Source organism: Dendropsophus ebraccatus, chromosome 2, assembly GCF_027789765.1.
Source record: "Dendropsophus ebraccatus isolate aDenEbr1 chromosome 2, aDenEbr1.pat, whole genome shotgun sequence".
In the NCBI taxonomy this organism is placed as follows: domain Eukaryota; kingdom Metazoa; phylum Chordata; class Amphibia; order Anura; family Hylidae; genus Dendropsophus; species Dendropsophus ebraccatus.
This window is the reverse complement of record NC_091455.1, coordinates 149,363,009-149,390,482: the sequence shown is the minus strand read 5'-3', so window position 1 is coordinate 149,390,482 and position 27,474 is coordinate 149,363,009. Positions and strand designations below refer to the sequence as shown.

Sequence of the window (27,474 nt, the reverse complement as noted above, 5' to 3'; positions counted from 1 at the left end):
AAGCCTATTTTATGTGTAATTTCTTGCTTTGTTTCTTGCAGACTGGCAGCTGTAAATTTGGCACCAATAATTGGAAAATTTAAATAGGATTAAAAATGGGGACTCCTGGATCTGGAAGGAAGCGTACCCAAATTAAAGACAGATTTTCTGCAGAGGATGAAGCCCTGAGTCACATAGCAAGAGAGGTGGGATTTACTTTATGGTGATGCAGCAAAAATAGCATCTAAGTGATCAATGTGCTTTAAATGAGCTCTGGGCCTGATGTTTCAGTTTGTTGCTTTGGAAAGCGTACAAGTGCCTGACAGGACGGAAATGGAAATCATCTGAATGACAGGCGTGTTGGTTAGTGCCGGTAGTTTATGACTACATATGACTTGTTTTGTGTGCTTCTGACTGTACTAACAGTGGTTTGTGGTTGTTCACATGGAGAATGACAAGACTTCATCCAGCAGGATCATATTGTGTGCATGTAGTCACATTCACTAGTTGAAACCTTTTCTGGAAGTGTCAAGCTCATGCTGCTTTGTTATTCTTTCCCTTTTGTTTTATATCCTTTCATTTTGATGAACTGATTTAAAGACACTGGCTGCGTTTACATGTACCACATTCGTAGTGGCTTTCACACTGTGAGTCCCACAGCGAAATCTACTGCGATGTGCTGTACAGTCATGCCCTATGTCTCTGCATTGAAAATTTGCTGCGAGAATGTAGCTACATCCTACTGATCTGCCAGACCTTTAAACAAGATAATACATTTCCTCTCACTGACATCCCGCTCAGCCAGTTAGTGCACTTTTCTGCTGCAACACACTGATTGGCTGAGCAGCACAGCATGAAATCTGCTGCAAATGCGCTTCGTGTGAACACAGTCTGAGAGATTTAAGCTCAAGTTTTGACCAGTTAGTACAAAAAGAAAAAAGCCTGAGAAAAACTCATGTACATCCACAAGTGATAAACATTTTTTATGATAAACAAGTTTTATGAAAACAAAGAAAAAAGACTGTATACTGAATAAAATACAAAATCATGAAGGGGGATCATGTACATACAAATGTGAAAAAAAAAAATTCTAAAAGAAAGCAATCTGAAGTAACTGTAATCTTGAACACAACATGCATGTATTATATAAGACAAAACCAACCAAGAGTTGAGGATGTCGACATAAGGGAGGAAGCGGCCCCGACACAAAACCCTACCTATATATTTTTTTTCCATGGTCTTGTGGGGTTTGTCACATAACTTTATTCTATGCTACATGAATTACAAGAACTACAGTATATAACTTTTTTGTATACTACATAAATTATATGTGATCATGATTTGCTTCAGTATGACATATTGCGTCTGTTGATGTTTGGATAAACAAACTATATTAAATTGCGAAATAATTCAGGTTTTGGATTTTGGAATGTGTTCACACTTGATGTGCTCTGTTGGAATCCATGGAGGGGGGTGTAACTCCTGGGTTCTGACGTGCTTGGCAGTGGTATTAAGCTGAGCTGTTCTTATCACGTGACTGGATGACTTTGCGCTCCACAATGCGCTCCTTTGTGAACTTGGGTCACGTGTTTAAGTGTATCATGTGACTAGACATTTCTATTATTGGTCCGGTTTCTGAATGTTCACGTGACTTTCGACGTACGCATCATGTTACTTTGATATACTTCCGCTTCTTGGGCCATACTGGACGCCGCAACCAGCTCCTCCTTTGAGTATCGCCATTTCTTGTATGATTGGCATTAGCTTAATATTATGGACTATGTAAGGTGATGCTAGGTAACCTATGACATAGACCCCTGAGGAAATCAGCATGTAGCTGCCGAAACATGTGGTGAAGGGTTTTTTGTGTCTGGGCCGTTTCCTCCCTTATTCCAACATCCTTAGCTCTTGGTTGGTATTGTCTTGTATAATACATGCATAGTGTGTACAAGATTACTGTTATTTCAGATTGCATTGATTTATATTTTCACATTTGTTTGTACACATGCTCAAATAATATCTTTATGTATGTATATTTTGTATCATATAGAGGAGGGAACCATAGGTATTTGTTTAGCTATGGAATGGTAGGGAGGGTTCATTCACCATGATCTCCCTTCATGAGTTTGCATTTTATGCTGTGTATAGTTTTTTTTTTCTTTTAGTTCCAATAGCTTTAAAAAAAACTAAAATTTTTATCATTTGTGGATGTACAGTTGTTCTTAGGCTTTTTTCTTTCTGTACTCTTTAGTTGCTTTCCAATATTTTACCAGTTTTTCTTTTGGTTACATAAGTTTGGACAAGTCAGTGCTCTGTAGATATGCAGTTGGTCATTTTTTACTCTAAACTGAGCGCTGAATCAGTAAGCACTGTGCTGGCATATCTGGGCTCTGCTGCATTACACAGTGTGTAAACTGACTATAGGAAACAATCACAGCTCCGATGGAACACTGCATAAAATCTGCAGCGTCAAATGTACTGGAGGTCCTGTACATCTAAATGGACCCTAAGGGTGCCTTCACACTTATTTTTCCGCAGCAGATTTCCTGTTTTGCAGTGAAATCTGTTGCGAGTACCATTAAAGTCTATGGCACTCTATTCTTACAGCGGAATTTTTAGTCTACTGCAATTATTATTGACAAAGCCATGTAAAACCAAACATTGTAGAAAACAATAACGCAGTCATGTGCACCTGTCTGTACTCCCAATGATGCCTTTCGGCTCTGGTCCCCCGCTCATTGACGGCCTGCTGAACCAATCACTGTGCTGTCTTGCCGCAGCCAGTGAGCAGTTGACCAGGGTTAGTTCTAGGGAGCGTAGACACTTAAGTATGGCTGCTTTCTTGTTTTTTACTATAGCAGCAGCACCGCATCTTTGGTTTTCAAGGGCTATGTCACTACATTGTCTCAGCAGAATAAAAGTCCATGGTATATAGTATCGAAGCACATGAGGTCTAAGAAGCACCTTAAGTGTTCATGTAGTTTGGCTGGTTCCTTAAAGGGTTTGTTTTAGGGAGCAGCAGAAAAGGTGATACTTGTTTTGCTCCCTGTTGTTCCACATCCAACTCTGGCTGTCTTGGAAGGATGTCACAAGCATCACCCCCTCTCCTTCCTATATGGCCAGATGAAGGAAGTAAAGGCCAGGAGGCAAAACAAGTTAGACCTTTTCTGCTCTTCAGACAACACTTCGGTGCCTAAATTACACAGTAAATGGGTCCAGAAGCCAATTCATTCACTGTATAGTGGTGACCTGTAACAAGAGCTAAGCTGCAGTTATGTGTTGTCACCAATACACAATGAATGGAGCCAAACAGCCGATCAGCGGGGGTGCCAGGTGTTGGAACCTTGCTGATTAGTGACTGATGAGTTTTCATATGGGTCCATTTACACAGAAAGATTATCTAACAGATTATCTGCCAAAGATGTGAAGCCAAAGCCAGGAATGGATTTGAAAAGAGCAGGAATCTCAGGCTTTCCTTTATGACCAGATCTCTATTTATAGTCTGTTTCTGGCTTTGGCTTCAAATCTTCGGCAGATAATCTGTCAGATAATCTTTCTGTGTAAATGGATCCTATGGATCGCTTATCAGTTTATTTAGTCTAAAAAACCCTTTTAGGGCTAATGCACATGTCCGCATGTCTGTGTACGGACAGTTACCCTTCTAAAGAACTAAAGCACATGCACAAAATGGTAGCACATAAAAAATTCTTTTATTACAACACTATCATAAATACAAAATAATACAATTATGCAGGAGTATTACAATAAGGGAGACAAACCCCAAATACTACTCTACATTAAAAAACACTTAAAACGTCACCATGAGTCCCACAGGCGTCCCTGTATAACATGACATAGCCACAAAATGGTGTACACATGAAATAAAAAAGTAAGGAGAGATCACCATATACAATCCATTAGAATGTAGGCTAGGCGGCGGAACTCGTGGGGTGACTCCTTTCCCATCTGACCTTTTTTCTACATTCTAATGGATTGTATATGGTGATTTCTCCTTACTTTTTTTTTCATGTGTACACCATTTTGTGGCTATGTCATGTTATACAGGGACTCTGCCTAGGCAGATCTGTTAGACTTTAAGGCTGGGTTCACACTACGTATATTTCAGGCTGTATTTGGTCCTCAAGTCAGGTCCTCATAGCAACCAAAACCAGGAGTGGATTGAAAACACAGAAAGGCTCTGTTCACATAATGTTGAAATTGAGTGGATGGCCGTCATATAACGGTAAATAACTGCCATTATTTCAATATAACAGCCGTTGTTTTAAAATAACAGCAAAAATTTGCCATTAAATGACAGCCATCCACTCAATTACAACATTATGTGAATAGATCCTTTCTGTGTTTTCAATCCACTCCTGGTTTTGGTTGCTATACAGCCTCACAAATACAGCCTCAAATATACTGTGTGTGAACCCAGCCTAAAATTGTACATACAGTCCAGGGTCAGGCTGGTGGTTTAGTCCTAGCTGGAACGCCAGTGGGACTCATAGTGACATTTTAAGTGTTTTTAATGTAGAGTAAGATTTGGGGTTTGTCTCCCTTATTGTAATACCCCTGCATAATTGTATTATTTTGTATTTATGATAGTGTTGTAATAAAAGAATTGTTGATGTGCTACCATTTTGTGCATGTGCTTTAGTTCTTTAGGAGGGTATGTGTTATTTATATGAATTGGTTTAGCACTCTTTTTTTGATTCATAACTGTGCCCACTAGCTTTGTACATAAATTATTGTGTACGGACAGTGTCCTGCAAAGTGGACATTGGAGCTCCCAGCATCACAATTATCATGTAGGGAGCTCCAACACTGTTTGAATGTTCACGCTAGTGTTCAGCTATAGACGTGTGCATTACTAACGGTATGTTTGCACGCTTTTGAGTTTTGTCACATTAAAGGGGTTATCCAGCGCTACAAAAACATGGCCACTTTACCCCTACTGTTGTCTCCAGTTTGGGGTTTTGAAACTCCGTTCCACTGAAGTAAATGGAGCTTAATTGCAAACCGCACCTGAACTGGAGACAACAGTAGGGGGAAAAGTGGCCATGTTTTTGTAGCGCTGGATAACCCCTTTAAGGCAATGAAGGACAGCTAGCAAGCAATTTAAAGTGATGAAATGATGCTGTACTGCAGTGAAATGATTATTACTGCAATTAAATGATGCATTAGTCCACTAATAATGCATGTGTGAACATAGCCTAGAAGTTACATTAGAGGTGTTAAACCACTGCCCTAGGTGTGTTGCTGTGGTTTATTTTCTCTCCGCTTTATATGTCTGTACCCAGTGGAATACACCATTCATTTCTTGACTACAGTATATTAGCTGTGTGACAGCAGAAATGCCGTGTACATTCCTTCCCCTCCTCCATTCTCCAGTCTTCTCGCCTTGTGAAGTACTTTCAGTTTGGGGATTTTACTGGAATGGATGTGTTTCCCAGTTCTGGGGACATTTCCTATTCTTTCTTTATAAACTACAAAAACCTTCCCAGCAGTTGCAGCAAAAATGTCAGTGCAAGAATAGGCCTATTTATAGATGCTGGCAGCAGCCTGACACATCCCATCCAAACTCTGGGGCTAGTCTTCTGTACCTGCACATTCTACAGGGCTTAGGGTCATGTCACGTGGGTACATTCTGCTATGCTTTTTCTGTCTCAGGTTTAGATGTGGTAAATCCGCAGCAGACTATATAACAGCATTGTGAATAAGATTTTTGGAAATACTTTTCACATGCAGCAGATAGAATTTGGTCAGAACCTGTCATGTTCCGGGGCCTAATACTCCAGCCCAAGGACTGCTTGTGAGTAGAACATCGTTGCTACTGTTTAACCAGTCTGTAACCTGTGCTTTCAGTGACTGGTATCACCTCCCACCATTTCCCTATAACACCATTTCCCGTATTTTTATATATAAAGAAAACGGTTGTGTGCAGCACAGCCTTACCAGAAGGCAAGTAATGTTGGTTTGTTCATAGGTCTGGCACCATGCCTCGGTTCAGCCTAGGGGTTACCAGATGGGCCACCAGATGTAACAGATCCATCCCGTTTCATCTAGTATTTCTGCCTGTTTCGGCTTTGGATTAACAGACAAATGTGAACACTGCCTTATATGTTTCAGTAACTCAGAACAGTAAGGCTAGGTTCACATCAGCGTTTGAACATCCGGCACCATTCCGTCTACCTTTTCCGCTTTGAAGTTAGCAAAACGGAAACTGGCGGATCCGTTATCCCCATAGGTTTTAATGATATATTATTGTGCTCCGTTTGACCAAATAGTGCTCCGTTTGCATCCAATCCGTTAAAGTTCCGTTTTTCTGAACGGACAAAAAAATTGTTTGCAGTATTTTTCTTTCAGTTTCAAAATATGGATCACGAACGGAAAGTGCACTTCCGTTTTTTTTTACACTGTAGTAATTAAGGACAGATCTAAACGGAAGGTATTTCCGTTCACATCCGTTTGCAAGTTAACAGTTTTTATCATTTTTTTTTCACTGAGCATGCGCAGAAGAAGCAAGAAACCATGAAAAATAAACTGATGCAAGCGGATGAACATGAACATTTTGCAATCAGTCTGCTCATTAGTTTATGCTCATCTAAAAATTAATATGGACGGATCCGTTAGAAAAAAAGAAAATGCTAGTGTGGCCGAGCCCTAAGTCAGTAGGTTAGATATTACTCTCATTGCTGATAAAATGGACAAATAGGTACATATGTCATGGTGGCTTAGCAGACGGCTTTGCTATCAGCAGCTAGCTCCCTTTCTAAATTTTGAAACTCGAAAGTTGTTGTCCTATATATAGCATTCAATGCTTAGTGATCAGCTGTTGTGCTCTGTATGAAGATCCCACAGTCCACGTGTGGTCCTCAGATGTTGGGACATGATGTAATAAAGCGTAACTGTAATTTTTATTTAATTTTTTTGCAGAAATCAGTAGTATAAGCGATTTTAAGAAACTCTAAAATAGGTTTTATTAAGCAAAAAAGCCTCTTTCTGCACTCAAAGGGCCCTATTACACGGGACGATTATCATGCGTAAAATCGTTAAATCGTTCAAATTTAACTGATCGTTCTGTGTAATTGCAGGCAACGATCGAAAAATCGTTTGTCGATTTAGATCTGAACCTAAAATTATTGATCGTTTGCTAATCGTTCGCTGTAATTCCACATTCGTTCGCTCAAGTTCCGCATATTTTCACTAATCGGTCAGTGTAATTGCACATTGTTTTGCTGGGATCAGAAGGAATAAATGATCTTAGTAACAATCACAATAACGATCGTAGTAACAATCTTAACTATCGACCATCGTTCAGTGTAATATGGTGAACGATTTCAGGTTAACGATAAACAATCTCGTTTGTCGTTAATCGTTAAAGATCGCTCCGTGTAATAGGACCCAAAAAGCAATTTCCAAGCCTCCCCCCTCACTTCTTATCTGTTCATTATCAGGCAAACCCGTTTCCATTACAAAGAAGCCAGTGAAGACGGGTTCTGCTCTCTCCATTATATCCTATGAAGGGGGGAGGGGCCGAGGGAGATGAGTGCACAGGAAGAGGAGACATGAAGTTCAGCTGTTTGTAGACTGTCTGGGCACCTAAAACGCTGGATTCCGAGGTCAGAAAGGTCAGTGCTTATCTAGGAACTTGCTGAGAGAAGATGGCAGGGTGATGTGCTGTGCAGGGCTCTTCCGTGCTCACTCACTCCTCTAAGCCCCTTCCCTCTCCATAGACACATTATGGACAGAGAAATCCTGCTTCTTCTGAAGTGAGGGGGGAGCAAGAAAAACACCTTTTTAGTACAGAAGGAAACTCTTTTGGTAAATAAAACCTATTACAGAATTTCTTAAAATCGCTTTGACTATATATTTATTCTTTTCACAAAAATGACAGTTACACTTTAAGGAGACTGTTTATTGATGGAAAGGACCTGGCACATCATGGACATGGATCCTCAGTTTTTGCACGCTTTGTAGTTGGAGGGTTGTAGGTGCCCTGTTAACTGCATGCTTTGTGGAAGATCAGAATATGTAGCTCTGTGAGGACTTAGTGTGTGAAAGTGGCAAAATGGCACTAATTCCATATATTCACCATACAGATCACCATACCGTCACTCTGTTACTAACCATTTCCAGTCAACATACGACCAATATTTCCTATAATACCAGTACATTAAAAACAAATATTATCACTACATCATGGTCACCACTATTACGATCACATAGGGACTGATACCACCATACCATTACTAGAATCCTGTAAACCAAGGCTAATAGTACTAACAACACCATATAGTAGTTAAGACCCTCTGTGAATCCATATAATAGTTAATCATCACTGTGCCTCATACAGTAATTAGGCCCCATCTGTGCATCCATTTAAGAGTTTGGTCCCCTGTGCATCCATATAGTAGTTAGGTCCCTTCTCTGCATCCATATAGTAGTTAGGTCCCCCCTGTGCATCCATATAGTACTTAGGTCCCCTCTGTGCATCCATATAGTAGTTAGGTCACCCCTGTGCATCCATATAGTAGGTCACCCCTGTGCATCCACATAGTAGTTACGTCCCCCCTGTGCATCCATATAGTAAATAGGTCCCCCCTGTGCATCCATATGAGTTAGGTCCCCCCTGTGCATCCATATGAGTTAGGTCCCCCCCCCTGTGCATCCATATAGTAGTTAGGTCCCCCCTGTGCATCCATATAGTAGTTAGGTCCCCCCTGTGCATCCATATAGTAGTTAGGTCCCCCCTGTGCATCCATATAGTAGTTAGGTCCCCCCTGTGCATCCATATAGTAGTTAGGTCCCCCCTGTGCATCCATATAGTAGTTAGGTCCCCCCTGTGCATCCATATAGTAGTTAGGTCCCCCCTGTGCATTCATATAGTAGTTAGGTCCCCCCTGTGCATCCACATAGTAGTTAGGTCCCCTCTGGGCATCCACATAGTAGTTAAGTAATTTTTTTTTTCTGGAAATTAGTGCTGCTCCCCCAGTTGGTAGTATCCTCCTCTAGGTATTCCCCCTCCCTGGATTTCAGCCCATAATCCCCCTTGTAGTATGTAGGTTACAGTCACTGAAATTGTAAACATGTGCACTGTTAATAATTGATGAAAACAATCCAAAGGCTGGTTGTATATGTAAGGCATAGCACCTGGACTTCATGAAATATGCACATGCAATGGCAAAGTCCATGACTTTAGCCTAGTTCTTGAACGTTAGTTACTGTTTTAGGGCTATGGCTGTTCAGAAGTGCTAAAAATCCTGATATCCTAGTTTGTGGAGGAAATGTATCTTGGTCTTGCTTCATGGACTTTTTATTAGTAAGAACTGCTACTATGCAAACTATGACAAACATGTTAGAAATGTGACTGCCACAGAATAGGAGAGGAGCCTTTCACTGTAGTGCTCAGCTCAGTGCTGCTCTCCAATAAATTACACCTCACACTGTTAACCCTTGCAGGATGCAGACATTTTTGGCTAGAGGCTAAACTGGGTGAGGAGCAGAGATGCTATTGTCTTTGCTATTTACTAAAGTCACCTTTCACTGTAAGGGTATGATTTGAATCTGCAGCAGATCCGCAGCAGATTTGATGGCCTAGAATTGCAGCTTCAAATCTGCGCCATCAAATCTGCGCCAGATCCTGTACATGTGAACGCACACTTACATAGTTTGATTAATCTCTGTCTTGATTTAAACATTAGGTCATTTCATGATGACACCTTCCCTCCCCCCATCCACTCTTGGTGCGTTTACACGTAACGATTATCGTGCGAATTTGCGCAATAACAATCAAATTCGAACGATAATCGTACGTGTAAACGCAGCGAACGATCTAACGACGAACGAGACATCGTTCGTTTTGATCTTTCAACATGTCATCAAATCGTCGTTCGCAAAAAATTCGCCGATCGTTCCGTGTAAACAGACGTCACGCGATAGTCCGGCAGCCCGGCCCCCCGCTCATCCGCAGCCCCCTGCGCCGGCTCGATCACCACCCCTGCTGCTCTCATCGCCGCCGCTCCGGTCGTCCACCGCCGCTCCGATCGCCCCCGCCGGTCCACAGTCATACGTTACCTGCTCCGCACAGCAGGTCTTCAGACATCCCCGGCTCCGCTCTTAAGTGCACTGATTGGCTGAAGAGGGGAGCCGGGAATTTCAAACGGCTCCTCTTCAGCCAATCAGTGCTCCTCTTCAGCACTGATTGGCTGAAGAGGAGCCGTTTGAAATTCCCGGCTCCCCTCTTCAGCCAATCAGTGCTGCCTTGCACTGGGCAACCTGGCGACCGGAGCGGCGGCGGCGGCGATCGAGCCGGCGCAGGGGGCTGCGGATGAGCTGGGGGCCGGACGGCGTAAAACAATCGCAAAACGATTTTTCCATACGATATATCGTACCGTCTAAACGCTGATCATTTAAACACTGTCGTTTCTCCGACATCGTTAATCGTATGATCGGGCCAATTATCGTTTCGTGTACACTCACCATTACCCTGAGAGAGCTGAAGACTTTTTAGAATGTTGCTTTATTTTACAGGAAACAAAGTAACATTCAGTGCACAGCTGTTCATATCCTTAGGGCTCATTTACACAGAGCAAAAGCAGCTGAAATTTCAGCCGTTAAAATAGGTGCAGAGCTAATTTCCATTGTGTTGAATGGAAATTCTGCTCTGCAGTTCACACTGTGGAATTTCCTCGCTTAACATTCCGCGGCTAATCCGCTCTTCGCCAGAAGAATGAACATGTTCATTCTTCCGCTAGCAGAAGCCTATACAAACCAATGGGGCTCTGATTTTCTGTTTCAGCGTGGAATACGCGCGTATTCAGCGCGTAATACAAGCTGAAATTACGCGCTGAATCAGCTTGGAAATGGGGAAAGACAACCCAAAGGAGGTGATACCAGGGGCCCACAAGAAAGAAATGACAATGTCGGCATGCACACAGCATATAACCACAGCAAAAGTTTCCCAAAAAAAACATACATGCATACATACATACATACCTCTGAAATTAGTGCATCTCATCGATTGCAAAGCAGTGATGTTTTGCCATTTCTGGTCAGCTTCTCTCTGCTCAGCTTAGCTCCTTCTCCTCTGCCAGCTCTGAGGTGAGCTGTTCTAGAAAATTCAGGTACCATATAGTCTAGTCTGCAAAATTGTTGTTGGCATCTCCCTCTATTATTACTCACCAAATACTCGCTGAATGCATGCGGAATCAGCGCAAGCACTTGATTCCTCAAGTATTCCGCGCTGAAATACGCAGGGATTCCGCTTACATTCTGCTTACATTCTGCTCGGAATTCAGTGTCAGTTGATTTCAGGCGGAAATATTTCCTCACGTAATCCGCCCCTTTTGCTCTGTGTGAACGTAGCCCTAAACGGTACCTGTCATTAGAAATCTTCACCTGATTGGTGCACAGTCGCTCCTCTTGATGGGGTAACTATGGATTTGACCATGCAGACTGAGGTCAGTTCACAAACCCTCTTCTGATTTTATAGGGCTTGTGAATGGAACTCCCCTTGTTTGGTTGTATCCATAGTTACCTCATTTTCCAATAGCAGAAGGGACTTCACAATGTTCAAGGGAAGACTCCTAATGACACCCTACAAAGGAGCTATCCAGTGTTAGAAAACATAGCTACTTTCTTCCAGAGAGAGCACCTCTCTGGTCTCCAGTTTGGGTGCAGGTTTTGCAACTTGGTTCCATTAAAGTGAATGGAGCTTAATTGCAAACCGCACCTGAACTGGAGACAAGAGTGGTGCTGTCTCTGGAAGAAAGTAGCCTTGTTTTTATAACTCTGGATAATGCTACGTTTACATGGAGCGATAATTCGCCCAATCGATCGTTTAACGATTTTGAAGCAACAATTTGGTTTTTATAACATTCAGCGTTTAGACGAATAAATCATTAGAAAAATCTTTTGAAAGTTCGTAAGAAAAATCGTTATTGTAATCGTTTTTAAGATCGCTTAAGCCCATCTTTTACATAGGGTAAATCGTTGAAAGACTGTTTACACAAAGCGATCTGCGAATTTTCAGCGTTGAAAGATCAAAATGAATGATTTCTCGCTCGTCGTTTGATCGTTTTCTGTGTTTACACGGTACGATGATCGCTCAAATGCGATCGTTAATGCGAAAATTCGAACTATAATCGTTCCGAGTAAACGCAGCATAACTCCATTAAAGTGACACTGTCACCCCCTTTTTGCATTCTGACTTCTCTACATAGGTGTAAAGGGTAAATTTAGCAGTTTTCATACCTTATTTTATATCATACGTCATGGTGCTTGTTCAAGTGAAAAGTGATCTTTTATTAACTGCAGATTGTGCTAAGTGGGCGGGGCTTCATGGCAACAGCACCACTTAGCCCCGCCCACAGCACCACGCTGGTCCCGCCCCTCTGTGGCATCATTGGCACATAGGTCCTGTCCCTTCCACACCCATTGGTGTGGGCTAACCTTTTCCAATGGTTGGTGAGGGGGCGTGGCTTATGTGATTATGATGTCATGAAGGGACGGGCCAATGTGGCACTGTTCCTGTGTAGCCCTGCCCACTTAGCACAATCTGCTGATGATAAAAGATCACTTTTCACTGCTAAACTGCTAAAACTGCTAAATGTACCCTTTACTCCTGTGTAGAGAAGTCAGAATGCAAAAAGGGGGTGACAGTGTCACTTTAAGCTGTGAAAGGCTTTACTAAAAAAGAAAAAATGTGTGAGAATTTCCCAGTATGCTTTCAGACAGTGATTGAGGTAAAAGCTCCAGCCCAAGTTTAGTTGTATTTGCTAGAATGAGGTAATGTGTTTGGATGCTTGTAAAACTATTATGCCATTTTTCTATTTTTAGTTGGCGCAGAAATGGGGTCTGTTCCCTTGTATTTGTTTTGTCTCAGAGAGTCATGGAAACACATGATGTTTTCCAGCTAAACAGGCATTTATATCCCTTCAGGGACTTACTACATGGAGATTGATTCTGTATAGTGGTGCTGAGGTTTTATGAATGATCAAGTGCTTTTAGTCACTCCCCTTAAGGGTGCCTTCACACCTACCGGATCCACAGCTGATCTCACTTCTGCGAAGCGAGAACCGAACCGCTGAGGATCCGGTACCATTCACCCCTATGATAGCACATATTCGCAGCGGGATTAACATCCCGCTGTGAATATGTGCTTTAACCCCTCGCTGTCCGCAGCCCCGCCGCCGCATTAGCCCATCCTCTGCTGCATCCCCCATCTGCGGCCGCATCCCCCCCCATCCCCCGCCGCATCCAGCATCCCCTATCCCCGGCCGCATCCTGCAACCCGCCGCCGAGAGCATAAAGGGTGGGTTCATACTACGGAATTCTCGTGGACAATGTCCGTGGAATTCCGTCGTGTGTCCGTGCGCATGGGCGCGCCTTTCAGTCTGCTCCATAGACACCATTTTGTGGGCCGGCGTATTCCGCTATCCGCCGAAAGAAGTGACATCAAAGTGAAGCACCATCAAATCTGCTGCGATATGGTACATGTAAAGATACCCTAAGGGTGCATTCATTCGTACTGGATCTGCAGCAGATTTGATGCTGTGTTCAGTCATTTAGTAACATTGATATCAAATCTGCTGCAGATCTGCACCATCTAATCTGCTGCAGATCCTGTACGTGTGAACACACCTTAAACGAGTGTTTTATCAGTAACAAATCCTTTTTTTAGTATGTGCTCCCTAGAGCGATCAGCAAACAGACATCAGAACCATGCTGTCTGAACTTGACCTATGGCTTTAATCACATGTTCACAGTTTTGTTGTGTTTCTCTTTTTTCCATAATTTGAACCTAATCGCTTATGCGGGCTCTGCATTTTTGTCTGTATTGACTGTCTGGGCTTTGCCATGTGATCAGCATTACCAGGCTCAATCAGGATTGTTTTGTGACAAGAAAAAGACCTGTGGTGAAGCCTGGTAATGCTGATCATATGGTAAAACCCAGACAGTCAGTGCAAAAAAAAAATGCAGAGCCCACATAAGCGATTAGGATCTAATTATATAAAGAGAAACTCCATAAACCAGCTTAAGGTTCATGAAAGGTAGATTCTTGTCTGCCTTAATGTTAAAGTGTGGAGGAGTTTTATATATTTGTAATTTTACTAACCAAGCAAAATAATTTAAAAACTGCTGTTAACTCTTGTTTTCTTTGTATCAGGCAGAGGCAAGGCTGGCAGCAAAGAGAGCAGCCCGGGCAGAAGCAAGAGATATCCGCATGCGAGAGCTGGAGCGACAGCAAAAAGAGGTAAATCTGCAACCTCACTCATTTATGTATCCCTACCCATAGACGTTTTCATACCAGTGTGTGCAGGCTCCCTGAAATGTGCTTGTACTTCGAATGTACTTGCACAGTATATGATTTACAATTTGCTAATGGGATGAGCTGGGCAGGGAATCAGACTGCTAGGAGGAATAATGATGGCGGTGGGGGGGGGGGGATGCAGGGTGGGGCTGCCAGAGAACTACTACCCAATTGGGACGTGCTTCTGTACAGTGAGCCACTGAACAGGAGTAATGTGGAAAGGTGGAAAGGAAAGAAAGTGCCACCAAAAACCATAGTTAATTTTGTAGGACTTCTCTAGCTAAATATCTATGCAAATACATTCATTTAGTAAACTTACCTCATTCTCCAGATGTGGCCACTCTTTCCCTCTGATTGTTCAAAACTTTGTCCGGTTACCACCACTCCAAAAGCAGTGGTCTGGCTGGTATGTGTCTGTGTGTATGTATGTATGTATGTATGTGTGTGTGTGTGTGTGTGTGTGTGTGTGTGTGTGTGTGTATATGTATATGTGCGTATATATATATATATATATATATATATATATATATTATATATATAGTATATTTATTATAGTTTGGTATTCTCTAGTGTGTAATAGCGCAGACCGGTGATATATGTATCAGTCCAACCAATGCTTTAAGACAGCAAGCTGTTAACAATGGGAGGAGAAGAAAAGGAGGTAAGTTTGCTAAAAGAATGTATTAGCAAAAATATTTAACTTGATGAGCCCTATACGTTAGTTGAGAAGGAAACACCCCTTGAATAACTAGGGAGAAAGTGGTTATATTGTTGGAGCAGGTTTCTGCTATCCTAAGGGGATTTCTGATGCAATAAAGAATATAAAATGTATCTCACCTTCTGTGAGTGCATTATTTTTTATAAGAGTTATGTTATTTATGTTTATTCATAGGAATCCTATTTGGAACCTCAGTTTCAGATATTGTCCAATTCGACATGATGAATAGCTCAGTTTTTCCCATCAAAACTATGGTGATACCAAGTGGGATCTGTAAGACCCTATTGTAAATCCCTATTGAAATGGTGGATCCACCTGTTCATGTTTAAAGTTGAGGCACCAGGTATTTTACAGGCATTAGACAACCCCAGTTTCTGTTGTCATACTAGCAGTATCACTCCAGAAAACGTATTACCAGTGTCCAGGGCCACTTTTCTGACCCCCATTTATTCAACACTTTTGCATTGTCAGTTTAGGCTTGTATGTAGCTGATCAGCCATGAGAACCCATGAAGCGTCGGATGCACAGTTGTTGTACTGATGTCACTTGCAGAGCCAGTTTAGTATTCTCTAGTGTAATAGAGCAGACTGGTGATTTTTCCATGTGAGGTGTTTCAGTGCTTTGTGGCCCTGCTGTAGCACTGTCTACCACTTTGCGGTTAGGCTGTTGTTTGCCCTAGACGTTTCTAGTGCATAATAATAGCACTTATGGTTGCCCACAGAAAATCTAGCAGTTTAGAGATTTCACATATTGACTTGTGGCAAATGCAATGAGAGGATGTTGTGTTACGTCACTGAGCTCTTCAGTATAGCCTGGACTAAAGCTATTATTGTTTGTGTATAGAGATTGCATGGCTGTGTGCATGTTTTTATGTTCCAGTTTGCAGTGGTGGATGAAAGAATTGTCCTCATTTTTGGCTATTTAGTGTATTTGAAACCATGACCCCACTGCTACGCTGCAACAGTGTCAACCACTGTAGCGCCTGTGCTTCCCCTTTGTTTTTTATCTTTTTATATCTTGCTCACCTCCAAGTATAGGGGACTTGTGCTAATAAAGATAGTTACTAGGTAGCACTCTGTTCCTCCCTTTTTTTTTTTCTTTATTCATTTTCTTAAAAATAATACCACAATTATTAATACAAAATGCCATAACTTACATCATATTAACCCATTTCCCTTGGTTGGTGAAATCTTACTTGCTTCTTGAGGACCTCCTAAAATATCACAGACTCGACATTCATTTCGTCTGACGTCCTGCCAAGAGATGTCCCCTAGAACGCCCGGACTTGTTTTGAATACAGCTGTATCCCCTTAGGGTTCACCCCCCTCCTCCCTCTAATTCAATCATCCTCTTCTATTCTATACTCGCCAGCCCCTTGTTGATCACCCCGCATCAGTGCCAAATCACGCCTTTTCTCACAAACACTCTGCTCCATACCTTTGTGACCATCTCACCAAAGATTACTTCAAAATTATCTTTGGTTCCCACTCCCAAGATCATTCATCCACTCATCCGCCTTTCCCCCCCTGCCCCAAAGGAAACCGCCCCCTGTTAAGAAACGAATCCCGTCCGGGCCAACGGGCCACTCTCTACCACACATTCTGGAGACCCACTCCATATTTATCATGAAGAGTCGGCCCCCTTTGCTGGCCACCCCTAACAGCTAATAGCCATAGTTCCCCCTGGCATATCACTGTTCCTCCCTTTATATCAGTAAATGTAGCAGCTCTGCTTCTGGCAATAATGGACAATTTCTTTAAAGGATTCCTCCAGTGATGAAAAAATGACATGCAGCACTGTAACTTTTCTGATATACTTGAGTTTTCAAATTGGAGCTACAATATGTTTCAGAATGCCCATCCTTCCAACTGGTATAACTATGCAGTATTAGGAGCTTTTAAAGAGGCACTCCAGCAACAGTGTTATTTTAAAGTGTCACTGTCAATTTATTTTTTGCAGAAATCGATAGTACAGGTGATGTTAAGAAACTGTGTAATTGGGTTTATTAGCCAAAAAATGCATTTTTATCATGAAAAAGCAGTTTGAAGCTCTCACCCCTGTCTTCATTGTTCTGTATGAAGAGGGGGAGGCACCAAAACCACAAAGTGTTAATTTACAGCTACATCACTGGGCTATCTCCTCTGACATCAGCACTGACCTCTCTGACCTCTGAATACCAGCTTCACACAGCTCCCTGCTGTGTAATCCTTTGTTCTCCACTCTCTGCTAGCGACTAATCTCCCTCCTCCCCCCTCCCGCCCCCATAGCACAGACAGGATCTGATGTAAAACAGTCGAGATTTCCTGATAATGAGCAACGGATGACAAAAAGGAGAGAGGGGGACTTGGGAAAAGTCTTTTTAAATGCAGATAATGGCATATTTGCCTAATAAACCCAATTACAAAGTTTCTTATAAACGCCTGAACTATTGATTTCTGCAAACAAAAAAAAAAAAAAAAGAGTAAATGGCTGGCCTGCTCCCCCTGCTTACAGGGCAGCTGTGTTTAGCCGATTCTCACTGGAGTTTGTTGATGGACCTGAAGTCATTTTCCTACTGTAAGTTTCTGTACACCACCAAAGCCTAAATTGGGTGTACTGAAGTGTTAGGATACGTTTCTGAAGAGTTGCTGAATTTCTGATTATGTTTATAGCAACCGTTTTCATAGGTCACAGCTATAAATGTCACTCGTGGCTGTGAATATTTTATGTATGTGCATCTGAACCTTCTGTCTTCAGTGACATTACTGTCTAGGAACTTGTTGGACTGGAATATCAGGCAGTCCGGGCCTTTTCTCCTCCTAGTAACTGGAGTACAGATGTAGCATGCTGTCAAATGTTGTTTAACACTATTGGGCACATACTTCACTCATTGTGAACACAGTGCATATTGTTAGGAATATGTTCCTATGGAGGTTTGGGACAAGTACTGTATATATTGGCACACTCAGAAAGCATGTGTCGTGGTGCATGACCTGGAAGATTGAAGTAAAATTCAGCGCCAACAGCCAGAAATGTGTTATCCGCTTAATATAATTAACATAATAAATTCTGTGCTGTAAAATAAGTGTATTTTAGTGTTTCAGTTTTGTTGGGAAATATGTGTCTAGAATCCAATAGAAAATTTGTGGCGTCTGTTATCAGCTTCCACATTAAGCAGGTCTTCTACGCTAAAAATATTGGGGGAGAGTCAGGAGACTGACAAAATGAGAAACTGTCTTTGATGCCTATATCAACCACAGCTCTGCTTTCAATTTAGCAGCACAACTTGAGAAGGTTTAGCAGAAACATATGCCTGATGGTATATACCACAGGATAGCAGCATCCTATAAAAAAAAAATGCATGTACAGCAGTGTGTTTTGTGGATGGGCCATAGGTGTCACAGAGTCAGTCACTGCGTTCAGTCCATTTTAAGAACATATACATACATGTGTGAACAGTAGGAACAAAAAGAACCCTAAGGTCGTAAATATTCAGCATGTTCATTATTTGGAAGGTCATAATCAATTACAGCCGTTATTCTATTCTATATATTTCCTTGAAAGCCCTTTTTAAAGATTGTTGTTTTATAAAGTAGTGTGACTGTAAATGGAAGACCTTTGTGTCTGCAATACAGACCTGTAGTCACTCCATTTGAGGCTCTACAGGGTATGGATCCTGATAGTGATTCACAGTAATAATACCTAATGTGATGTTCAGCAGTTTAATACCTAATATGATGATGATTAATGGGTAACCTAAAGCAAGACTGTATGACCAGTCAAATGTTCCTTATTTTCCAAATCATATGTGTCTGGATAATGTGATGGATTAGGTTGGTTTGTATATTATACTCTCTGTCCTTAAAGTGACCCTGTCACCCCCTTTTTGCATTCTGACTTCTCTACACAGGTATAAAGGGTAAATGTAGCAGTTTTCATACCTTATTTTATATCATACGTCATGGTGCTTGTTCAAGTAAAAAGGGATCTTTTATCATCTGCTAAGTGGACGGGGCTTCATGACAAAAGCATTTTTTGTTGTTTTTTTCCCGTTTTTGCCAAATTTGTCCTATTTTACAGTGGAGATTGTGTTACTAGTAACTATGGAATATGTGCTAACCTGAGCATTATTACTCGAAAAATGACCTGTACGAGGGGGGTAATGTCTCTGTCCTTTGTTAGTATTGCTCAGATCAGTGCTCCGTTTTGCTTCTTCAGCAGAGTTCCCTTATAAAACGTTCTCAGTAGTATTGCACTAGTATTGTGAGCCCGTGTTATGGCAGAATATTCCCACACCGTCCAGTATTGTTCACCTAGGGAACCTAATAGCGCTATACAATATTCTGCTCATCATACTCTTCCTTCATGAACAGAAGCTTTAGTCAAACAAGAGGCTGAATTGTATGTATTAATTTCTGCTGCTATATGTTTTTGTATACCATTCCTCCTCATCGCACAATGTCATTGAGTGTCTAAGGGACCCACCGTAACACATCCCTAGCAGAATCCTTATTGAACATACCAAAACAGATCAATATGCACCGTAAGTTTTTTTGAATCCTCACAGATTACTAGAATGGGCATTCTGAGTCCTGTCTTTCACTTTATTTAATGAGCATGTTAGTAAGGAATTTTAACTACAGAAGTAGTCAAGCCTCAATCAGAGAACCCCCGTCCCCCTTTCATTTATCACCTCTAGGGAGTGATGAGGTAACTATATGCCAAACATACTCCAGCTGTCCATAACATATGTTTATGTTGTTAGATCTGTATTTTAAGTTTTGGAAGTATTTTATTCTATCTGACCTTTTTAAGTATTGCCTTTTCTAGCTCAGCCATCGATATCATGATAGAAAATGGGGACAGATTCAAAAGTGGATGGTAGGATGAGAGTGCCGGTTTTGCATGATTCTTTGAGACCCCTAACTGGTTGGATTGAAGTGAATTACTAACAGATTGTTCCATGTTGACTTGTTATGCCCACCAAAAATCTTGCTGTTATGTCCTTTCAGTTGATAAATTGCTTTATAGGGAATATCTTAGCCTGCTTAGCAGCACTGTCAGAGAAGGCCTTGTTGTGAGCAGTTCAGCAGTCATTGGCTGCAAAGCTGCACGTGCCAAGTTTGCCAGGGTCTAACAAAGGATAATTGGAAATAATAAAGATTTCTATAGGAGTGTTTGAAATGGAGACCTCCAGGCCTGTGTATGGACTGGTCCTTACCAAAGTTGTATACATAATGACCTAATGTTATTGTTTTTAAATGATGTTTTAAGACTAGGAAATAAATATCATTGGTGTGTCTATATGTGGGACTAAAGAAGATGGGAACCAGTGCCAGACAGTCTTGCTCATGATTTGGTGCTCTATTAGGGGAAAAAAACTCTAATAAGGTACATTTCATATAATAACCATTATAGGGACTCTGAATCTAAAAAATAAATACCCACTCCTTGTTTCTTTATCCAGTCAAAGTAATTTTGTAAGTACCAAGTGTAATTTAATTAGTCCCAAGAAAAGTTTAAAAAACAAAACAAGGCTATATGGCCATCTAGCTTAGCCTAGTGGCCAATTATATGGCATTGTAATATATATATATATATATATATATATATATATATATATATATATATATATATATTATACAGTGGTACCTTGGTTTAAGAGTAACTTGGTTTAAGAGCTCACAGTTTTTCAAAATTGTGACTTGGTTTAAGAGCTCCCTGTACTGGGTGGGAGGGCGAGTAGGGGGAGGGGCATGGTCTGCATAGCGGGGTCTATAGCAATGTACTCTGACCCAGGAAGTCTCCCTCACCTTCCAAATCATAGCAGATCCACTTCAGGCTGGGGCTTGCATCAGAGGACAGGACTGTGGAGGTAATCTCTCCATAGCTGTAACCCCTCTCTCCTCACACAGAGAGGACTGCATGTATGTGCCCACATGTGTCCTGCTCATTTCTTCATGCTCCCTGCAGTCTCTTTCAGCCCTTGTGTTTCCCATCCTCTCCATTACTGTACAGTAACTTATAATATCACATATTCCGCTGTCTCTGAATGTTTGTTTCAACTGTTTTACATGTTATTCAGAATAATAAATATTTATTTTTGGGGTGTGGAACCAATTGTCTGCATATCAGTGATTTCTTATGGGAAAATTTGCTTTGGTTTAAGAGTGGATTTGGATTACAAGCACGGTCCCAGAACGAATTATACTCGTAATCCAAGGCACCACTGTATATAGAAAACAGGCAAAAAAGTAAATGAAATAAATTGCAAAGATGTAATATATCACCTCCGTGGTCATTTAACATTATATATTGGTATTGACAGTGCCTATTTAAAGCAAATGGCTAACAATTATTTATGCAGCACAAGCATTGAACAATGCAGTAAGCTCTGTAAATGAGTGCCCATCTAGAAATCTAGATTTCGTGTTTATTTACAGTGTTTCTCGGTCTGTGTAAGTGGCCTGAATTTCACTCATTCCCCTACCAGTGCTGGGTTCATGCCACTTCAGTTTCTGTTGCAGTCTCCACAGTGCAGTACAGCACATCTGTCTAATGGGTGTGGGAGAAAAGGGAAGGACTTTAGCTTTGCCTGTACCATGCCAGCCTAAGAACTTCCCCAACAGCCTGTGTTAGACACAGTGGAAGAATTTGCAGGAGATCCCTTGTTTCTCTAGATAGATTTGTTAAAATTTTGTTCCAGAAGTCCTTGTCCTAATAATACTAACAAGATAGATAGATAGTAAATCAAAAACTCGCAGCACTCAAGTAACTTGTGCATGGGTGCCAGTTGTCCCACCTCGGTCCAACCGGTGGAATAGATGAACTAAACTTTCAGTCGTTTTGAAAGTTTAGATAGATAGAACGATAAATAGGCGGCCGGGGTTCCATTGCCGCTTGAAAGAACACAGTTGGATAAGTTTAAATAAGAGGGGCTTAAGGGATGATGAGAATAGGTGCTAATGTGCAGGAATAGGGGGGGCGCCCCACGGGTTTGACCACACAGGATGGTAAATACCATAAAGGAGAATGTATCTGGAATTGGGCAATAATCAGATAATAAGTAACCCTTATACAGTAGCGATGTCATATGTATATGTGCCCTTTATTTGCTAGGGATACAACCTGTATAGTTGCCCCTTGTATAGTAAAGACTGTAATTTCCAGTAAGGAATAGGGAGAGGAGGTAAAATATATTTTAGAACTAGTTTGTATTTTGGATTGTAAAAAAGATTTTGTTTGTTATATTTAAAGGAAAATAAAAAAAAAATTGTATAATAATAATAAAGAAAGATAAACAGATAAATAATATGGTGGCCTGTGAAGTAAGAGTGGATTTTTTTCATCCTGGTCTTTCAAGTTTCATTTGGGTTAATTCCATGGTTCCTTCAGTAACACACATCCCAAAATATACTAGCAAATCAGCATAACACTTCATGGAAGTTAATTTTTATTTAGCTTTATTTCTCTTTAATATCTGTTTTATCACTTGAGCTAAAAGGTTTTACAATATGAATTATGCTTGTAAGTGTAGCATTCATTTACTCTTTCACAATATTTAATTTCCAATAAATATAGAATCATGGTGAATCTTCAGGTTTAATGCCTTACATGCCACGTGGTGAATACTTAGCATTTGAAGGGACTGTGTCTTTAAAACATGACCTATTTGTTTAAATCAAGTTCTCTGTTTAACATATTTGTGAAGAATTTTTTTTGTTGGGGTGTTTTTCTACTTTTTATTTTAATGTAATTCTAACCTCTTGCTGTTTTCATTTTTACCACCAAGTCTAAAAGTAAGTGGAAACTTGGGGGGAGATTTATCAAACATGGTGTAAAGTGAAACTGTCTCAGTTGCCCCTAGCAACCAATCAGATTCCACCTTTCATTTTCCAAAGAGTCTGTGAGGAATGAAAGGTGGAATCTGATTGGTTTGCTAGGGGCAACTGAGCCAGTTTCACTTTACACCATGTTTGATAAATCTCCCCCTTGGTGTTTCTGTGGTAATAGGGAGAAGGCTGCTGATCTACACAGAATGAGAGCAAAATGTAAGGGCAATGGGTAACAAAGAAGCTCACAGCTCAGCCTTCAACCCCCTTTAGGCAAGATGGGTGCCACCATAATAACAACAAAAAAATAGTGTAAATAGTGCGGCAGCTAAACAGTTTTAAAAGCTGTTATGGATCAGCACTCCTACAGTGTCATTGGTGGGGTGTTGACTGCTGTGATTGATATGCTGATAATCTCTGTCTGTGGCAGGCTTTACCAGCAGAGCACCGATTTATCAGACCAATGCATATACATTGATCTATGTAAGTACCTTAATTATTTCTTATAATAGGCACTTGGAAGAAGGGGGGCGCTAAAGAAATGTTAGAGCACCCCCCCCCCCCCCCCCAAAAAAAAAAAAAAAAGAAAATACTGTTCAAATCGCTCCCTTTTTCCTATTTTCTAAACACGAGAAGAATCAAAACATTTGGCTTGTCCACATGCATAGTTATCCGAATAGTGATCAAAAAAATCACATCTTTGCAAATGTGCTAGCAAGCTATAGATCACCATAAGAAATGGGCCCTAACACCGCGCTGTAGGTGGAGAAAAAAAAGTTACATGGGCCAGACCCTGGGGATGCACATATTTCTTTGTAATACAATGTCTGGTAAAATAAAGGGTACCGTAAAACATAAGCCTTTATATGGCTCAGTTAGTTGAAAAGTCTGTCTGAGAAGGAAGAAAACAAGCCAAAATCAAAATACATGTGGTCAGAAATGTTTAGGGCATAGATAAAGTTAGGACTCATGGACCCATGGGCCACCTGTGTTTTACAGCAAAACTGAATTCTCCATTCAGCATATTAGAAGTATTGCTTACAGGGGAGATTAAAGCCCTTTTTACAGTTGCCAATAACTACACAATACCATTGTCTGGTCAGTGCTCACCCAGCTGCAGGCCACTAGTATGTGGCTCATAGAGTTGTGTAGGAGCCATATATTAGATCTATTTTACATGTAATACGGTAATGGTCATAAAGTAGTAATATTTCTTACCTTCTCATTAATAGCTTGGTTCATACTATACAATTTGTACCATTCCCAAACATTATTTATGTATCTTAGTTATTTATCAAATGCATGTGACTAACCTATAAACACCTATGCAACATAGAAGTAAAGTAAGTAGAACTTTTAGGTTTGGTTTTTCTACTAAGAAAAGTTAGAAAGTTATACTATGGTATTTTAACAGTAGTGTAAACATTGCCCCCTAGAAAACGATAGTGTGTTATTCGAAAAAATGTTATAGTGTGTAAGTCACACTGGCTGTTTAGTCACTTTGTATAGACATAGGCTGTATAGACACTTTGACTTATAGCTTTTCTTAAAGAAATGAGTATGTGCAAGAAATAACCAACTAGTCAAAACATGAGCGCTAATAGTTCTCCATTGCCTAGATATAGGCCACAGGACCATTATGACAGTCCTGCTGTGTAACTTTCCTCACACTGTGATTGAGAGTTGGAGCAGGGAATTGTGCTTTTGTCATGAAGACATTTTCTAGCACAAGCAATGGAAAGGAGAGGTATAAATGATGTGGTGTTAGGCCCTCAGCTTCAAGGCTGAGTCCACCTTCAGAAAACACTGGGTTTATTCTTTCAAGCCATAGAAAAGCATGCGGCAGAAATAAAATAACCTGCAGCCAATGCTGACCTGTGCTGTTGATATTCAGGGTATGTTTACACACAAAATGACAGCTGTTTTTATTTAATGGCCAGCATCAAACAACAAACAATTACTGTCATTTTATAATACCAGCCCTTATTTGTATTATAACAGAATGTATTTGCTGTTAAATAAAATCTGTCCAATAAAAAGGCCGTCAATTTGACCAGGGCTGTGGAGTCATTAAACCGCAATTTCTATTCCAACTCAGACTTCTGAATTGTATCAGGGACTAACTCCGACTCCAGCTCCTTTATAAATGGCTAGTCAGACACCAGGGCACTTATTTATCACACTAGTGGTAAAGTAGATCTGGTTCAGCAGCATCTATCTAATGTCCTACATAAGTCATGTCAAACTCTGGCCCGTGGTGGCACTATTTTTGACCCGCCAGGCAATTCAGAGTTTTAATTAAATCTGGTCCGCCATGGCTACTGTATAAGAGGGCTGGCTACTAAATGAGACTATGGGGAGGGCTGGCTACTATATGAGACTACAGGGGAGGGCTGACTACAACATGAGACTATGGGGAGGGCTGACTACTATATGAGACTATTGCTGAGGGCTGGCTACTATATAAGAAAATATGGGGCGGCCTGACTACTATATGAGACTATTGGGGAGGGCTGGCTACTATAGGAGATTGTTGGGGAGGGCTGTCTACTATATGAGACTACTGGGGAGGGCTGTCTACTATATGAGACTACTGGGGAGGGCTGGCTACTATATAAGAGACTATGGGGAAGGGCTGACTACTATATGAGAGACTATTGGGGAGGTCTTGCTACTATAAAAGAGACTATTGGAGAGAGCAGACTACTATATGAGACTTCAGGGGAGGGCTGGCTACTATATGGGAAACTTGGGGGGCTGGCTACTATTTGGGCACTATTGGAAGGGCTGGCTGGCTAATATGTGGAGCAATTTTTGGGGGATTGGCTATTATATGGGTTTGGGAGTTTATCATGTCATTTATGACACGGGGCTGGGAGACGCACACCTCTGACAGTGCCAGCAACGCAGCATTCACGCTTTAATAATTATCAAGGTTGGCTGGCAATTTTGTCCATTTTTTTAATTTTGGCCCATTGTGTATTTGAGTTTGACACCCCTATCCTACATGATCCTGGTTCGACATCTAAGTGAATAAGGCAAAGATATAAAGCCGATTCTCCTTTGTATGTGGATGCAGCCAGTCTCCAGCCACCATGTCCTGAAGAACTCAAAACTAGACAAGATGGAGCAGGTGGTCTCTTCCTGCTGACAATCTTCTATGTTTCTAATATTCACCATACATAGAGAACACTGCTAATAAAGCCAAATGCTTGGTGATACAGAGGTCAGACATAGGTCCAGATGTTTCAGCTTTCTATCTGTGTCTGTGCTCCTGAATCATTGTGGCCCCACAGTAACTACCTGCTCAGCCAGTCAGTGACTGTAGCATTGCACGCCTCATTTACTGATTGGCATTTCTGAGTAAGGCCGTGACATCACAGGATCTGGAGCCCAGTGGGAGACCATAAGCAGGGGCACAGGGACAGGTAAATAGGACTTCTTTATAATGATCCCATCACTCTTTTCCCTCCCCCCTGAGTTTTTCACTGTTGCCCAGAATACCCCTTTAATTTCTACCAAACACACAACCTGCTGCAGCCATAGCACACACACATGAAATGTTTAGTGAGGAGAATCCCACCAGTCTCTAGAATATTGCTGGGAGAAGTGCTTGAATGTGAGCTTCATTTCCCGGCTTGCTGCTCGATATATTTTGTTTTAGGAGTTGAACTCCATAGACTTACAATAGAGTCTGTCTCCTGGAGTGAATCAGATCAAGTGGCAAGCCAGGGAGTGAAGTGTACTGTCCTGCACTTCTCCTAGTTATGTCTAGCTGTTACCAATCAAAACTTTTGACAGTTTTAAGTTTTTATAGGTGTCGGGAACGATTTGAGTAGAATAGTCAAAATCTGCAATAAGTCTATAGGTGTTAATGATTTTGCTGCAGATGCAAAATACGTAGACTTTTTGAACTTTTAAAAAGTATTGTACACACAGGGCAGGAACTTCTATTCATCCCCAGACTCCTTACCCTGTACAGTACTGACTAGTGAAGCATACAGTAATGCATTTCCCGGCCCTTACTACTGAACAGGAGCAGGGAGTCCGGGGACAAACAGGAGTCACTGCTCCTGTATCCAGCAGCAAGTACCTATATTTGCAGAGTTTGGTGTCGATTTGCTTCTTCAAAAAATCCACAGCATTTTGACCCTGTGTAGTGGTAGCCTAAATGTACAGTATTTCTTATTTTGCTGCATAAGCTTGATCCACAGCAAAATCTGCATGTGTGGATTTCAAGATCTGCTTTCCTGTTTTGATTGTATGTAAGATAGCATGTAGCCTGATTGCTTGGATTGCCGGAAACAGAATATCTACAGCGTCTTTCTTTGTTACAATATCTCTGCACTTTTTGTACATATATATATATATATATATATTTTTTTTTTTGCTGTGAAATGTAACCTTTTTGTGTATTTTGTTTTCTCCCAGGAGGATTCGGACCGGGCCAGGTATTCTCACCGGTCCAGTCAGCGTCCTCATCTGGTTTGTATTTGTTCTATTCTCAACTTTTTTATCTGAGATGTTTTTCAAATGTTAGGTTTCCCTAAATACCACATCAAATAATATGGTAGACAGCTGGGTCCTTAGAATGAACAGAACTGATTTGTTAGGACATTCAGTTTTCATTTCTGAGGATTGTAAGCCTG

General features: G+C 41.1%; 1 protein-coding gene across 27 annotated transcripts in view; it reads left to right on the top strand.

Annotated features, from left to right (window-relative positions):
- LRRFIP2 (LRR binding FLII interacting protein 2) overlaps positions 1-27,474 on the top strand; it is a 104,854-nt gene that overhangs the window by 17,813 nt on the left and 59,567 nt on the right. For 14 of the 27 annotated variants that reach the window (XM_069958481.1, XM_069958486.1, XM_069958483.1 and 11 more), the window contains exons 2-5: positions 42-185; positions 14,153-14,239; positions 19,824-19,874; positions 27,257-27,310. In XM_069958481.1, coding sequence (XP_069814582.1) covers positions 96-185; positions 14,153-14,239; positions 19,824-19,874; positions 27,257-27,310 — 282 coding nt within the window. In that variant the 5' untranslated portion in view covers positions 42-95. The remainder of the gene's footprint in view (positions 1-41; positions 186-14,152; positions 14,240-19,823; positions 19,875-27,256; positions 27,311-27,474) is intronic. The other 13 variants (XM_069958501.1, XM_069958499.1, XM_069958497.1 and 10 more) reach the window with 2 other exon arrangements.